The sequence below is a fragment of the Caenorhabditis elegans genome, chromosome IV, assembly GCF_000002985.6.
Source record: "Caenorhabditis elegans chromosome IV".
NCBI lineage: Eukaryota > Metazoa > Nematoda > Chromadorea > Rhabditida > Rhabditidae > Caenorhabditis > Caenorhabditis elegans.
Window position 1 is genome coordinate 4,245,919 of NC_003282.8, and position 16,868 is coordinate 4,262,786.

General features: G+C 39.5%; 2 protein-coding genes and 1 long non-coding RNA gene across 4 annotated transcripts; 2 read left to right on the plus strand and 1 right to left on the minus strand.

The window, feature by feature from the left end:
* Positions 1 to 815: 815 nt before the first annotated feature.
* Positions 816 to 1,568, plus strand: ttr-20 (Transthyretin-like family protein). Its single transcript, NM_068121.9, has 3 exons — positions 816 to 898; positions 1,003 to 1,171; positions 1,220 to 1,568. Exons 2-3 carry the CDS (start codon positions 1,003 to 1,005, stop codon positions 1,483 to 1,485), a joined length of 435 nt encoding a protein of 144 aa, NP_500522.1. The 5' UTR covers positions 816 to 898; the 3' UTR covers positions 1,486 to 1,568.
* A 583-nt stretch (positions 1,569 to 2,151) lies between these two features.
* On the plus strand, positions 2,152 to 12,251 carry ama-1 (DNA-directed RNA polymerase II subunit RPB1). The gene is made up of 13 exons (NM_068122.9): positions 2,152 to 2,213; positions 2,270 to 2,353; positions 2,404 to 2,513; positions 2,611 to 2,939; positions 3,424 to 4,144; positions 4,461 to 4,766; positions 5,073 to 5,853; positions 6,152 to 6,565; positions 6,956 to 7,696; positions 8,151 to 9,739; positions 10,142 to 10,349; positions 10,770 to 10,955; positions 11,763 to 12,251. Exons 2-13 carry the CDS (start codon positions 2,270 to 2,272, stop codon positions 11,862 to 11,864), a joined length of 5,571 nt encoding a protein of 1,856 aa, NP_500523.4. The 5' UTR covers positions 2,152 to 2,213; the 3' UTR covers positions 11,865 to 12,251.
* A 1,567-nt stretch (positions 12,252 to 13,818) lies between these two features.
* On the minus strand, positions 13,819 to 14,473 carry linc-114. 2 transcript variants are annotated; one of them, NR_131468.1, is made up of 3 exons: positions 14,373 to 14,473; positions 14,047 to 14,098; positions 13,819 to 13,951 (listed from the first exon to the last, which is right to left on the minus strand). It is a non-coding gene; the product is annotated as a long non-coding RNA linc-114 (long non-coding RNA). The 2 variants fall into 2 exon arrangements; NR_101907.1 differs by having other exon boundaries at positions 13,819 to 13,998.
* Between the last annotated feature and the right edge of the window lie 2,395 nt (positions 14,474 to 16,868).

Consider the following 16,868-nt stretch of genomic DNA (forward strand, 5'->3'; position numbering starts at 1 on the left):
GTGTTTTGAAGTTTTTTCTTCTATAGATTAGCCATGGCAGATTCCATTATGGAACGTCAGGTGGAAGCACCAAGATCCTGGAAACAGCAGAAGCTCGGAAAACTGCTCCAAGCATTCAAAAAGTTGCCGCCGTAACCAGTAGGGTCGGAATCGGAGGTTTCGGGACCACATGGGATCTTTTGGAACACCTGGACTCCCGGAAGATTCCGAAGCACAAGAAGGGCCAAAACTTCCGGGAAAAGACGCAGAAGCAGGAGAGCTTGGATTTTGTCTACAAAGCGAGCCACTAGTTCCAGCTGAAAATGTGCCGACAATAGATTCCAGAGAAGTTCCGGGACAAGGCTGAGGAGCCAGAACCAAAAGCACCAGAAGCAAACCAAGGCTACATAGGAGTAACTTCAGTAGATCAACTAGGGAGACACGAAATTCCGAATTTTCCGTGTTTTTTTCAATGTTTTTGGAGCGGTTTTATGTGGTTACCGAATGTTTTAAATACTTAGTTTTTATAAATGGAACTTCCTGCGATTTTTAACAAAAATCGAAAATTCCCCGTTATTCTCGTAAAAATCAACACACTTTTGATGTATCTACAGTTTCCTGGAAACTTTTTTGTTTTTTCCTCGATTTTCTCTAAAAACACCGAAAAATCGACGCACTTCAATTATTTTCTCAATTTTAACTAGAATTACTCATTGAATTCAGTCTAATTCTAGAAAAAAACCTTCTGACTCAACCTTAAAAAAGGCCAATTCGGCGAATTTCCGAACCTTAGTCACCCTCACACTTGCACTGGATTATGCAAATGAGTTGTGTTAAAAGGAGTGTTTGCAGGTATATAAATATGAATTTCGGCCAAACTTGTGACTGACCACAAAACTGGCGGTTAATCGATAAAAAGGTGAGTTTTCCGGGGAGCTCTGGCTTATGCTGATCGCTGATCTATCTTATCAGCGCCGATGACCTTAATTGATAAGATATCAACATATATACGTTTATATTCAGATGAGATATATTCAAATGCAACTATTCCTGATCTTAGCCATCCTTGCCTACTCTGTGCAAGGCCTTCTCGGAATCGGACGGCTCCAGTCGGTTGCCGTCAGCGGCCGGCTCATCTGTGATGGCCGACCGGCGGCTGGAGTGAAGGTTAAGATGTATGAGAAAGAGTTTTGTGAGTTTTTTTTTACTTGAAAATTTGATAAAAATCGAATTTTTGCAGTCCTCGATCGAAAAATGGCCGAAGTGTACACGGATGTTAACGGCGTTTTCCAGATTACTGGTAGAAAACGTGAAATTTCGACTATCGACCCGAAGGTGAACGTATACCATAAGTGTAATTACGCTGGAATCTGCTATAAAAAGTTTGGTATCACAATTCCCGACGACTATATCACTTGGGGATACTCGCCGAACAGAAATTACGATATTGGCACTCTAAACTTGGCAAATAAGTATACCGGAACAACTACGGATTGTTTGAATTAATATATTTTTTTTTTTTTCATTCTTCCCTTATTTTTTAACCCTTAAAACGATTGAATAATTCTCATTAAATAAAACTAGTTTTTAAAGGCACACAGACTTATACAGGCGATGGGTCTCGCCGCGAAAACGCGCACTCCTCTTTTGCCACAATCTCTCGTCTTCGCGGCAATTTTCATTTCGTCGTCATTCAAAATTGTTTTTCAGCATATTTCGAGGGTTTTCTTGGGAAAAATTGTGGAAAAATAGGTAAAAAGGGGGTTTTATATGGTGGAAAACCTAAAATTCGATAAATTTCTCGTGGAAAATGGGTATTTTACGCTGAAAAATCCCTAAAACACAAAGTATTGAATTCCGAGCGTTTTTTGCAATTATTTGGGGGGTTTTGCAAAATAACACAAGGATAAACGTTTAAATATTGCGCTATTCCCTGAAAATTTTAATTTTTCCGTGAAAAACCCGAAAAAATTGGTAAAATCCAGTTTACCACTCATTTCGCAAGATTTCGTCGCGTTTTGTTTGATTACCTCCGTCTCCGCGTGCTGATAGCATGGAAAAACCGCTAAAAATGGGTGAGAAGATATCGATTTTGTAAATTTTCGTGGATTTTCGCAATATTTCTCTCAATTTCTTCCTGATTTTTTCGAAAATTCAATTTACCGTTTTCAGATCGGGTTCACCAAAAAATCGCCGGAACACTATCGGATAATCGGGGAGAAAAACCGTAAAACGTAAGTTTTAAAAGTCGAAAATCAATTTTTTTAAATCCCATTTTTTAAATTTTCAGATGGCTCTCGTCGGTGTCGACTTCCAAGCGCCGCTGCGCATTGTCTCACGCGTTCAGTTTGGAATTCTCGGCCCGGAGGAGATTGTAGGCGGAAACCCCCGATTTTAACCCGAAATTTATGATTTCTTATTCAGAAACGCATGTCAGTGGCTCATGTCGAGTTTCCAGAAGTCTACGAGAACGGAAAGCCAAAGTTGGGCGGTCTCATGGATCCAAGACAAGGAGTCATAGATCGTCGTGGAAGGTGCGGTGGAAATCTGAATTTTTAGGCTGAAAATTGCAGAAAATAGTGAAAATTTAACTGCAAACTGCTGAAAATGATAATTTATTTGCTTTTTCAGATGCATGACATGCGCTGGAAATTTGACAGATTGCCCGGGACATTTCGGTCATTTGGAGCTCGCCAAACCCGTATTTCACATTGGATTCCTCACAAAAACGCTGAAAATACTGCGTTGCGTATGCTTCTACTGCGGACGGCTTCTCATCGACAAATCCGCTCCTCGAGTGCTGGAAATTCTGAAAAAGACTGGCACAAACTCGAAAAAGCGGCTCACAATGATCTACGATCTGTGCAAAGCCAAGTCGGTGTGCGAAGGAGCAGCGGAGAAGGAAGAAGGAATGCCAGATGACCCGGATGATCCGATGAATGATGGAAAGAAGGTCGCAGGTGCGGATTTTTTTAGGCCTAAAATCCAGGAAAATTAACTTTTTCGCTCCAAAGTCGGTCGAAAATCTAATTTTCCAGTGGAAAGTTGTCAAAATTGTTATTTTCTCTGTTGAAAGCTGAGAATGAGCTAATTAGGGACATAAAATTGTTCGAAATTGCCGGATTTTGCCCATTTTTTGTAGTTTGAGACTGGAAAAATCGTAAATCAACCATAGTTTTAGGGCAAAATTCTCGAAATTTTTCTAAAAAATCATTGAAAATGCAAGTTTTTTGCACTTTTTGGCCGATAAGATCAATTTTGAGTTGATTTTCCACAATATTGATGCAAATCCCGTTAGAACAGTTAGTTTTTGACCAAAAACATTGAAAGTTTAACTATTGCCCGAAAAATCATATAAGTGTTGATGTTCCTCATTTAACAACCTAACTTTGGTTTAAAATTCACCAAATTTCGTGTTTTTACTCAATTTCTCCATGTTTCCAGGTGGATGCGGTCGCTATCAACCATCATACCGCCGTGTCGGCATCGACATCAACGCAGAATGGAAGAAGAACGTGAATGAGGACACGCAGGAGCGAAAAATCATGCTGACCGCCGAACGAGTACTCGAAGTCTTCCAACAGATCACAGACGAAGATATTCTCGTAATAGGAATGGATCCACAATTCGCTCGGCCTGAATGGATGATTTGTACCGTACTTCCAGTCCCACCACTTGCAGTTCGTCCAGCAGTCGTCACATTTGGATCGGCAAAGAATCAGGACGATTTGACCCACAAACTTTCGGATATTATCAAAACCAATCAGCAGTTGCAGAGAAATGAGGCTAACGGAGCCGCAGCCCATGTGCTCACCGATGACGTCAGGCTTTTGCAGTTCCACGTGGCAACTCTTGTGGACAATTGTATTCCGGGCCTGCCGACGGCTACACAGAAGGGTGGACGACCGCTGAAATCGATCAAGCAGCGACTGAAAGGAAAAGAAGGACGCATTCGTGGAAATTTGATGGGAAAACGTGTGGATTTCTCTGCGCGTACCGTCATCACAGCCGATCCGAACCTGCCGATTGATACGGTCGGTGTGCCGAGAACTATTGCGCAGAATCTTACGTTCCCGGAAATTGTGACACCTTTTAATGTGGATAAGCTGCAGGAGTTGGTCAATCGTGGTGATACACAGTATCCTGGTGCCAAGTATATTATTAGGTATGGAAAGTTCTCGAAAATCGAATAAAAAGTGGTTTTAAGCCCGAAAATGCGCTTAAGAATTGGAATTTTCATGGAAAACCATTCAAGACTGCTCACAATTGCGGTTTAGGAAAATTTGTAGTATAAAGTTGATATTTTTTGATAATTCATAATTTTTTAAAATAAAAATCGCCAGAAAATGACTCAAAATTTGGCATTTTGGATTAAAAAAACTGTCGAATTATTTGAAATTTCCCAACATAAATTAAAATTAAATAGTGATTTTTCTGCCTTTTCAATTTCAAAATCTACCCAAATGTTCAAATTTTTGCAGAGAAAACGGAGCTCGAGTGGATCTTCGCTACCATCCGCGTGCCGCCGATCTTCACCTCCAACCGGGATACCGTGTCGAACGTCACATGAAAGATGGCGATATAATCGTCTTTAATCGTCAACCGACTCTCCACAAAATGTCAATGATGGGACATCGTGTCAAAATCCTCCCATGGAGTACATTCCGAATGAATTTGTCTGTCACATCACCGTACAATGCGGATTTCGATGGAGATGAGATGAATCTTCATTTGCCACAAAGTTTGGAGACCCGAGCCGAGATTGAGGAGATCGCTATGGTGCCGAGGTAGATATTTGCTCGGAAATGAGAGAAAAATTTTAAAAATTGGTCGGAAATCAACAATAAGAGACTAAAAATTGACTTTTTCGCGTTTTCGGAAGTTATTTTGATGGAAAATTGACATATTTTGACTGAAAACTTGAAATCTAGCACTTGCTGGCGTGATTTTGTGTGAAAATTGACTGAATTTTCTGAAAAACTTCTCGGAAATCATAAAGTTCCGACCAAAACTTGAGGAAAATCACTAAAATTTTCCCGACTTTCTTCAAATTTTCCCTGGAAACCACCTCTAATCCTTCCTAAATATTCCAGACAACTCATCACTCCACAAGCCAACAAACCAGTCATGGGTATCGTCCAGGATACTCTCTGCGCCGTCCGTATGATGACAAAACGTGACGTCTTCATTGACTGGCCATTTATGATGGATCTCCTTATGTATCTACCAACTTGGGACGGAAAAGTCCCCCAACCAGCAATCCTGAAGCCCAAACCACTTTGGACCGGAAAACAAGTCTTCTCGCTTATCATTCCTGGAAATGTCAATGTTCTGAGAACCCACAGTACCCATCCAGACTCTGAAGATTCTGGACCATACAAATGGATTTCCCCTGGAGATACCAAAGTTATCATCGAACACGGAGAGCTTCTATCGGGAATTGTGTGCTCCAAAACTGTCGGAAAATCGGCTGGTAACCTGCTCCACGTCGTCACCCTTGAGCTCGGATACGAAATTGCCGCCAACTTTTATTCGCACATTCAAACGGTCATCAATGCATGGCTCATACGAGAAGGTCACACAATCGGAATCGGTGATACGATTGCCGATCAGGCGACCTATTTGGATATTCAGAATACTATCAGAAAAGCCAAACAGGATGTGGTGGATGTAATTGAGAAGGCTCACAATGATGATTTGGAGCCAACGCCCGGAAACACGTTGAGACAGACTTTTGAGAATAAAGTCAATCAGATTTTGAACGACGCTCGTGATCGAACGGGTAGTTCTGCGCAGAAGAGTTTGTCTGAATTCAACAATTTCAAGTCGATGGTGGTGTCAGGATCGAAGGGATCGAAGATTAATATCTCGCAGGTACAGTTTTCTCGGTGAAAAAACTGGAAAATTGTGATGGAAATCCGAAATTTGATCGAGGAAAGCGTTCTAAATTTGAAAATTACTCAAAAAACTAATTTTTACAACTTCAAGCGTTCAAGATTTGCACAATTAATTTAAATGCAATCTCAAAATACCGAAAAAATTCTCGAAAATTAACCCCATAATCATCAATTTTACATCAGTCCACTACAAAATTAATAATTTTAAATTAGTTAAAACTCTTCAAATTTGACTGGATTTTTGATGGGATTTTCAAAAATTGTCCATTTTGCAGGTTATCGCGTGTGTCGGACAACAAAACGTCGAAGGAAAGCGTATTCCATTCGGTTTCCGTCATCGTACACTTCCTCACTTCATCAAGGACGACTATGGACCGGAATCCAAAGGTTTTGTCGAAAATTCCTATCTGGCCGGCCTAACTCCATCGGAATTCTTCTTCCACGCAATGGGAGGACGTGAAGGTCTGATTGATACAGCTGTAAAGACTGCCGAGACTGGATATATTCAACGTCGTCTAATCAAGGCTATGGAAAGTGTAATGGTTAATTATGATGGAACTGTGCGAAATTCCCTTGCACAAATGGTTCAATTGAGATATGGAGAAGATGGTTTGGATGGAATGTGGGTTGAGAATCAGAATATGCCGACGATGAAGCCCAATAATGCCGTGTTTGAGAGAGATTTCAGAGTGAGTGTCGCTCAAAATGCTATTAAACTAGTGAAAATTGCTTTTTTTTAAGCCTGGATACTTGAAAAAGTGCGAAAATTGGCCTATGTTTTGCTAAAAATACTTAAATTCGTGAAAAAGTCCGGAAATTGCCAAAGAATATTATTTGAACCCTGAAAATTCCATTTAAATGACGAAAATTGTACTTTGAGTGGGGAAGTTCGAAAAATGACCCCCAATCCTTGCTGAAATTACTAACTTTCCAGGAAAAACTTCGCAAATGCGATTAATACGACACAAAATCCATTGTATTGTCGTATTTTGCCTTAAAAATCTGTAAATTCGCATTTTTCGAACAAATTTCTAATTTTTGTGTTGAAAATTTAAAAGAATATCCAATTTTTCTTCCAGATGGACCTCACCGACAACAAATTCCTTCGCAAAAACTACTCGGAAGACGTTGTGCGCGAAATTCAAGAATCCGAAGACGGAATTTCGCTCGTCGAATCGGAATGGTCACAGCTGGAAGAGGATCGTCGTCTCCTTCGAAAGATCTTTCCACGTGGTGACGCTAAGATCGTGCTTCCGTGTAATCTGCAGCGTCTCATTTGGAATGCTCAGAAAATATTCAAAGTTGATCTGCGCAAGCCGGTGAATCTCTCGCCGTTGCACGTGATCTCCGGAGTCCGTGAGCTTTCGAAAAAGCTGATCATTGTCAGTGGAAACGACGAGATTTCAAAGCAGGCTCAGTACAATGCGACACTTTTGATGAATATCTTGCTCCGTTCGACACTTTGCACCAAGAACATGTGCACAAAATCAAAACTGAACTCTGAAGCGTTCGATTGGCTCCTCGGAGAAATTGAATCGCGATTCCAACAGGCTATTGCTCAACCGGGAGAGATGGTTGGAGCATTGGCGGCTCAATCGCTCGGAGAGCCAGCTACTCAGATGACACTCAACACGTTCCATTATGCAGGAGTTTCGGCGAAGAATGTGACACTTGGAGTGCCGAGATTGAAGGAGATTATCAATGTTTCGAAGACGTTGAAGACTCCGTCGTTGACTGTATTCTTGACGGGAGCGGCTGCCAAGGATCCGGAAAAGGCGAAGGATGTGTTGTGCAAGTTGGAGCATACCACGTTGAAAAAGGTAAAAATTGGAGGAAATGTTACATGAATTTTGTCTGAAAAATCGTCGTTTTTCACAAAAAGTTCTTGAGAAATTGATGAAAATATGATATTTCAAGTTTTAGCTAATTTCTGCCGAAATCTTGATGTAATCGGCTAAAATTTCTAAAAAGGTACACGTTTCGAGCTAAAAATTCTTAAATTCTAGAATTCTTTGCTGATAGTGCTGAAAACCTTACAATTTTAGCTGAAATTTTGTAAATTTAGCCCGAAATGTTGCAATATTCGAAAATGTGAAATTTTTGCTGAAAACACATAGTTTTTTTCGATTTTTTTTTTCCATGAAATTACCAGATTTTGAAGTTTTTGACTTGAAATTTTGTACTTCTATTTAAAATACCATGTAAATTTTCAAATTTTTGAGGTTTTTTCTTCTGAAAAACGTAAAACCGCCACTAAAATCATCCTTTTTCCAGGTAACATGCAATACAGCGATCTACTACGATCCTGACCCAAAGAACACGGTGATCGCCGAAGACGAGGAATGGGTATCGATTTTCTACGAGATGCCGGATCACGATCTATCGCGTACCTCTCCATGGCTTCTTCGGATCGAATTGGACCGAAAACGAATGGTCGACAAGAAGTTGACGATGGAAATGATTGCCGATCGGATTCACGGAGGCTTCGGCAACGATGTTCACACTATCTACACCGACGATAACGCCGAGAAGCTCGTTTTCCGTCTCCGAATCGCCGGAGAGGATAAGGGAGAAGCTCAGGAGGAGCAGGTGGATAAGATGGAGGACGACGTGTTCCTACGATGTATCGAGGCAAATATGTTGTCAGATTTGACGCTTCAGGGAATCCCGGCGATCTCGAAGGTCTACATGAATCAGCCGAATACTGATGATAAGAAGCGTATCATTATTACACCGGAGGGAGGGTTCAAGTCGGTCGCCGACTGGATCCTTGAAACTGATGGTACCGCGTTGCTCCGTGTGCTCTCCGAACGTCAGATTGATCCGGTTCGAACGACATCCAACGATATCTGCGAGATCTTTGAAGTGCTCGGAATCGAGGCGGTCAGAAAGGCTATCGAGCGAGAAATGGACAATGTCATCTCGTTCGACGGATCCTATGTCAATTACCGACATTTGGCACTGCTTTGTGATGTGATGACTGCGAAGGGACACTTGATGGCTATTACGAGACATGGAATCAATCGTCAGGAGGTTGGAGCCCTGATGCGTTGTTCATTCGAAGAAACGGTGGATATTTTGATGGAGGCAGCCGTGCATGCTGAGGAGGATCCTGTCAAGGGAGTGTCGGAGAATATTATGCTCGGACAGCTCGCTCGTTGTGGTACCGGATGCTTTGATTTAGTATTGGACGTTGAAAAGTGCAAGTATGGAATGGAAATCCCGCAGAATGTTGTAATGGGCGGCGGGTTCTATGGAAGCTTTGCCGGCTCGCCGAGCAATCGCGAGTTCTCGCCGGCTCATTCGCCGTGGAACTCTGGAGTCACACCGACGTATGCTGGAGCCGCCTGGTCGCCTACCACAGGTGGAATGTCGCCTGGTGCTGGATTTTCACCGGCTGGAAATACGGATGGAGGAGCATCGCCGTTCAATGAAGGAGGATGGTCTCCGGCATCGCCTGGGGATCCACTGGGAGCATTGTCTCCGCGTACTCCGTCGTATGGAGGAATGTCACCTGGAGTCTACTCTCCATCGTCTCCGCAGTTCTCGATGACTTCACCACACTATTCACCGACGTCTCCCAGTTATTCGCCAACTTCCCCAGCCGCTGGACAATCGCCAGTGTCGCCGAGCTACTCGCCTACCTCGCCGAGCTATTCTCCGACTTCTCCCAGCTATTCTCCGACATCACCGAGCTACTCGCCAACTTCTCCGAGCTACTCGCCGACGTCGCCGAGCTATTCTCCAACATCGCCAAGTTATTCGCCGTCGTCGCCAAGCTATAGCCCTTCGTCGCCGAGCTACTCGCCTTCAAGCCCGAGATATTCGCCAACGTCGCCGACGTACAGTCCGACGAGTCCAACGTATGGTTTTTTTGTGTGACAAAACGAATTTGAAAATATGAAACACTGAATATTATGCGAAAATATGCTTTTTTTTTATCGGTTTTTTTTGAAATGTGGATTTTCAGCTAGAAAGAAATCGCACAGCTATTTGCCATTTATAATTAAAAATTGAAATTTTTTTCTAAAAGCTGCAATTGGTTTTTTGTTCAAAATCTAAGTTTGCACCCAGAAAAGTCAATTTCAGTTGCGTTGGGAATAAATTTTGGCCTAAGACAATTTGGAATGTTCAAAAGCCTGTTTTCAAGTGATAAAAAACTTTAATTGCACAATTTCTGAACTTTTGTAGCAAATAATGACAACTTTCTCTAGAAAAACTCCAACTGTTGAGACAATTTTCAATCTCAAAATCAATTTTTCCAGGTACTCTCCAACATCTCCAACGTACTCGCCGACGTCGCCAACATATTCTCCAACATCTCCAAGTTATGAAAGTGGAGGTGGATACAGCCCATCGAGCCCCAAGTACTCGCCGTCGTCGCCTACCTATTCGCCTACGTCGCCGAGCTACTCGCCAACATCACCACAGTACTCGCCGACGAGTCCGCAGTACAGTCCGAGCTCGCCGACGGTAAGATTTTTAGGGTGAAAATTCGGCGAAATTTGGCTGAAATTGTGCGAAAATTGTGTAAATTCTCGCCATTTTCACCCAAAAGTGCTTTTAAATTCTGGGAAAAATACTTTTTTTTCGAAAGTTTAGAGAAAAAGCTCGGATTTTGAAGGAAAACTCGAAAAGTACCTTTTTCGAGGAATTTTTGAGTGAAAATGCTGAAATCTGTCTATTTGGGCAATTCAAGTAAAATTACATAATTTTCACTAATTTCGCGAGAAAACGTTCGAAAATTTAGAAAATCACTCTGAAATGCTTCAAATATCATGGAGAAATTATATTTTTTGAAAGTTTGGACGAAAAGCATTTCTGGGGGAATCTATCGAAAATTCAGCTCAAAATTTCAAATTTTTACTCATTTCCATTCAATCTTTTTTGCAGTACACTCCATCCTCGCCGACATACAATCCAACATCTCCACGCGGATTCTCGTCGCCACAGTACTCTCCGACGTCGCCTACCTATTCGCCTACGTCGCCTAGCTACACGCCGTCGTCGCCGCAGTACTCGCCGACGTCGCCTACCTACACTCCAAGTCCATCGGAGCAGCCAGGAACTTCGGCTCAGGTAGATTTTTTTTATTCAAAATTAAATTTTTAAATAAAAAAACTGGAAAATCTGTAATTTTGGTCGTTTTTATGTGTAACATTAGATTTTAAAACGAAAAATTAGCTAAACTGAAATTTCTCGAAAAAAAAACAAAAACAATTTTCGGTAATTCAAGATTTTCGAGAAAACATGAAAAAGTGCAGAATTTTGTGTATAAAATGCCAGAAAATCCGAAAATATTACAGAAAACTATCAAAATTTTGAAAATTCGAATATAAAAAACTTTAAAAAATATTTTTAACTCAATTTAAAACGTTTTTCGGTGAAAAATGTGATAAGTTGGCAACTTTGAATTAGAAGAAGTAGCAAAAATCACCGAAGTTTCAGAAAAAAACTGCATTTTTATTTTAAAAAATTGTCTTGAAATTCTCCAGAAATTAGGCGCTTTACTGCGAAAAATGTAACAGTTCTATAAAAATATCCAGAAAAACATAGAATATTCGGAGGAAAACTTAAAAAATGAAATCATGAAAATTTGGTGAAAATTACGGAAATATTATTTGAAACCTGCAAATTACAGATATTTAAAGAAAATATGTGAAAATGTTGCGGAAATCTACAAATTTTCAAAAAGCAAAGTTACGGACAAACCCTAAAAAAATTGGAGAGAAATCTCAAATCAGTGGAAAATTCTGAACATTTCCACAAAAATAATTCAAAGATTAGTGAAAACGTGTTTAAAATATGAAAATTTTCAATAACAATTGCAAAATTAGGATGATGATGTGAAAATATTTAAAAATCGTAAAATTTCCTTATTTTCAGTACTCTCCAACATCGCCAACGTACTCTCCGTCGTCTCCAACGTATTCGCCAGCTTCACCATCATACAGTCCAAGCTCGCCGACTTATGATCCAAATTCATAAGATTTTTCCCGTTTTTTTGGGCAATTTTCGCCGATTTCTATCTATTTTACCCCAAAAAAATGTTGAGCATTATTTATTTATTTTTCTTTTAATTTTTCAAAATTTTTTCCTCCTCTAATTTTTGTTTCGTTGTTTTTGAGATTTTCCCTTTTTGTTGTACAATTCTGGGGAACATTATCTGTTTCATTATATTTTCGACACCGCCTCCTCTAAAATTGTTGAAATTTTCAAAATTTCAAAAAAAAAAATGTTTTCGCAATTTTCAGAGCGTGAGCATGAGCCACTGTCCCCCGTTCCGTCCGTCTCGTTATTTTTATGTTTTTATTCGTCGGATTCACTTATGATTTCCACCACAGAATCATTATTTGAATCAATAAACGACATTTTTGCTTTTTTGGATTACACAAAAAATCAGAAACTGCAAAAACAATTTTTGCCGGGAAATTCAAAAATTATAGTTTTTTTAAAGGATTTGGCTGGAACAGATTTTTTTCTTTTTTTTAACTTCAATTTCAAATTTAAAAAATATTTCCAGAATGCAATTTCTCATCATAATTTGTAAAAAGGAGTACTTCATTGAGAACGAGTGGGTGGAGGAAAAGGATGATTTTTACTAAAGATGAGGAATTATTTCACAAAATGAATGTTTTATCAACATTTCCGTTGTTTTCTCTTTTACCGTACCACATGACACGGACTAGAACGATGCCACGTGGTTTCAGACTGTCTCATTGTGCTTTGATCTACAAAAATGCGGGAATTTTTTCCCATAAAAACTGACGTCAGCCCGCTTTTGCGAAATCAGATGAGATGTCTGCGTCTCATCTCCCGCATTTTTTGAAGATCAAAGCGAAATGGGACGTTCTGACTCCACGTGGAACGACTTGTCTTTTCAAATTGTTGCCTTGCTCAGTCTTTGTTTTTCATGCATAGAGAGAGCATAAGAAAAAGGGTAGATCAGGGGTGGGCGGCAATTGCCGTTGGGCAAATTGTGTTATAGAGGAATTCGGCAAATCGGCAAAGTGCCGGTTTGTCGGGAAAAATGCCCACCCCTGGGGTAAATACAATAATTAAAAAAAGAGGGTGCTGAAAAGTACACGAATCGAGGAAATAACAACACAAGAACCGACGACAATATTATTTGTGATAATTTTTTTTCAATCTTCTAATCCCCCAGCCGGCCTGAGCCTAAGCCTGCGCCTAAGCCTATCATAGAGTCGACAGTACTTATAGTTCCATAAAAACAATTTGTTTGACTTTAATTATTTGTATATTTTTTCTTTAGAGTATGATAAACATAGAATTATCCAAAAAACGAACTCATTTCGAACATCGATATCCTCGAACTGTTTGCGAACCTTGTAGATTGTCCACTTCCAGTGTCTTGAATCCATGCATCACGTGTTTTCAGCTCGACCATTCGGTGTAATTTGTGCAAACACCGTCACGCGCAAATGCAGACATTTTTGCACGCGCTGCGGTGAAATTCCTCTTGGGGAATTCAAATATTTTTTCCCGCCTTTTTTGAAAATTTTCGAGGCGTTGGCCGAGCTGAATACACGTGTGCATGATATACGAAGATAGCGATCATGTAGGCTCCCAGAAGCCCTGCAGCCGCAACACAACAAAACTTGAACCAATCACAGAAACTGACGTGGTGAGGCGTTGGACGAGACACTAGAGACTGGAGACTAGAGACACTAGAGACACAGGAATATCAAAAGTGGAATAATCAGGAACGGGTTGATTAGTAGTTAACATGATACACTGACGAAAATTTACTTTTTTGAATACACTTTTTTCGAAAATGAGACGAGAAACGCCCTCACCTGACAGTGACTCTCGATAAGCTGAGGAAATTATGATGTATTCTTAATCAAACAATAATTTTCTTATCATCAAAAATGCAGAGGACAAAGTGAAAAATATACTGACATCTGTGCTCTTACAATTTCGATGTAAAATAATTTTATGACTTAGAATTCGAAGAAAAACATGATAGCAAGGAAATTCAAAAATAATAATTGGATAATGGAATTGGGTTGAAGGCAGCTGAATTCGTTGTTGTCAGCTCTTTTTCGAGGGCTCTGAAAAACGGATCACTTTTCGTTTCGGGAGTTGCAGAAACAGAACGCTAAAATCAGTTAAAATAAATATAACGCAAACTCAAAATTAGACTTACACAGTAGCCGACACGGTTCCATGAATCCTCTGACTAATGAGCCTCCAGGAATCTGAAAACAAGTGACCATTTTTGTTTCATTAGACGGAATGAGGGAAGACAAGAAAAAGTAGTATGTGAGAATCAAAGCTTCTGAAAATTCAATTCCTAATTCGGAAATGTGAATCGAAAGGATTTACTCACTTTTCTCAAGCTCTGTCACGTTCAGTAAAAGGCAATGTAGAGGAAGACGAGGAGCATAATTGCTCCAACAATAACAGCAGTTCCAATACATGCATGCTTGACACAATCCCAGCAGTTACATTGGGTAGCTGATACGGACTCACCGTGAGATTGAACAGTACCAAAGGGATGTTGCTCAGGGTCCCGGAGATTGTTTGGCATAGTGCACGCTTTAATAAAAACAATTATGACAGTGTGAGTACAAAAATAAAAAACGCGTAGACGAGACAGTGTATCCAACAAACTGATATTAATAAGAAGTTTACGAGAACCAATGAGGTTGTACTATTGCAACATAATTCTTATCTGAGTACCTGTAGAGACAGTTTTTGATGACGAACAAAGTTTCTAATGGGTAGAAAATGGGAAGCACAATAGAAAACCACAAGCCGTTCAAGTTCAACAGAGTGGAGCCTGAGGTATGCCGAGAAGACTCTGAAATTGCTAAGAAAATGAGTTTGATGACTAGACAATCAAGCGTTTCCGGTACTTTCCAAAAAGTTTCCAGAATGATTCATAACTTTCCAGGATAACATTATGAAATCTCTGGAACTCTCTTGAACAGTACATTCAAAGTGCACCAAATCCAACCTGTTTTAATGTTTTGAATCGGAGTTGAAGTTTGGCTACAGTAATCTTACAGTACTCAAACGTTTTTGGTTTAAAAATTACATTCTGAGTTACATCTACAGTTTTTCCACTGTACCACAACAGTACTTCACTAACTAACCCATCTGAAACTACATTAATTCTTCCGTGTTTGTTTTTCTTTTTTAAATAATTTAAATTCCTTTTTTTTTCGAAATACGGTTTTAATTAATTCACTGGGCTTCAGTCTAGTTCAACTGAGGAAATTATGATGCTTCGTTAATCAAACACCAGCTGCAGTAGTTCTTTAATGAGGTGATACGCGTACGTTTTGACATTTTGCTCAAATGTACCATGTCAACTGCACACAACAATAACCCACCAGGTACAATTTTACATTTATACACTTTCCTTATTGGTCACTCTCTTCATTTCCTGAATGACCATTTGGTTACGCAATCCGCGAAATTAATGTTTTCTTACTATCTTTATTATATTACACCATAAAAAGTGTGACGAAATGACATCGGAGATGTCAAAGGGATAAGACATGACAAACTGGTACACTTAAAATTCGACACTTTGGCTAGAGAGATCCTGAAGCCTGATAGTGACCGGTTTGACTTTTGAAGTACCTATTTTGATGGTGTTGTTGGTTTTGATTAAGTGGGGTGTTATTGAAATTGGAGTAGAGGATTTGAAAATGAAAATGAAGAGTAAAAGCGTCTTGTGAAAAGACAGTGGTCCTGGATGAAAGTATAGAAAACGTTATAAAGTTTATGGAATTTACTGGATGGTTATCTAAAAGTCCACAGGCCCCACATTTCGATTTCACAGACTATCCCAAACTATCCGCAACGTAGCAACGAATTAGTACAAGAACCAGTTGATGGGATACTATCTTATAAACTATTTGCCAAAATAAGCATCTAGATGATAAGAAAAACAATGTATAACAAGAACCAGCTGATTATTCTTGTTTTCTTGACCAACGCATAATATTTCCGCTATTCTTGAGAATTTTCTGAAAATTTGAATTTCTCGTGTAATTTTGGCGAACCTATTTTGTCTGAAAATGTTAATTATTGAGTTGTGCGTTTTCAAAAAATGCGAGTCAAAATGTTTCAGATTGATAAACGTTGATTTTCACATCTACGGAGAAATTTTGTGAAACATATCAGAGATTAAGATGTTTTTTGAGTTTTCGCTACTTACCGAAATTATGGAAAATTGTTATGTTATCAACCAAGATCTTTAATTTATTTTCTTATTTTCAAATTTTTCTGTTCATCCCAATTTCGTTAACTTGGAGCCACTTTTTTTTAACCGTCTAACCCTACAAATCTTTGCAGAAAATCTTGATTTCTCAAACAAAATTTGTGCGATTACAAACATAAAACACATTGAATACGTTTTGTTTTTTCCTAACAACTCGGCAAATTGCCGGAATTGAAAATTTCCGGCAAATCGGCAACCGGCAAACTGCTGACATGCCGAATTTGCCTGAAAAACGACAACTGCAGAGAAATTTCCGGCAAATTGTGGTTTTGAACATTTTTTTTCTGGAAATTTCCGAATTTCAATTTTAATCGGCAAAATTGTATGAGTGTACCTACATTTATTTTAATAAGTAAGCAAATTCTAAGAAAATATCTAAAGAAAAAGGGGAAACAATTTCAAAAAGGCACAGTTTCAAGTCTTTCTGTCTAATAAATGATCCATGTAAACACTTCCGGCAAATTGAAATCCAGCAAACTGTCAGAATTGAGAAATTCCGGAAAATTGGCAAATCGGCACTTTGCCGAAAACGAAAATTTCCGGCAAGTTTTCACACCAGCAAAATGCCGAAACTGAAAAAAAAACTCGGGCAAAAACTCGGGGAATTCGGGCAAATCGGCAAATCAGCAAATTTCCAGATTTGAAAATTTACGGTGATTTGCCGAATTTGCAAAAAAACCCCTGGTTTGTATTTTGTGAAATTGCTTAAAGTCCTAACACTTGTTTTTTGGACC

Coding starts and splice junctions, on each gene's coding strand:
- ttr-20 (NM_068121.9), top strand. CDS start 1,003: ATGAGATATATTCAAATGCAACTATTCCTGATCTTAGCCATCCTTGCC. Junction 1,172..1,219: donor GATGTATGAGAAAGAGTTTT/GTGAGTTTTTTT, acceptor GAATTTTTGCAG/TCCTCGATCGAAAAATGGCC.
- ama-1 (NM_068122.9), top strand. CDS start 2,270: ATGGCTCTCGTCGGTGTCGACTTCCAAGCGCCGCTGCGCATTGTCTCA. Junction 4,145..4,460: donor GGTGCCAAGTATATTATTAG/GTATGGAAAGTT, acceptor AAATTTTTGCAG/AGAAAACGGAGCTCGAGTGG. Junction 10,956..11,762: donor AGCCAGGAACTTCGGCTCAG/GTAGATTTTTTT, acceptor CCTTATTTTCAG/TACTCTCCAACATCGCCAAC.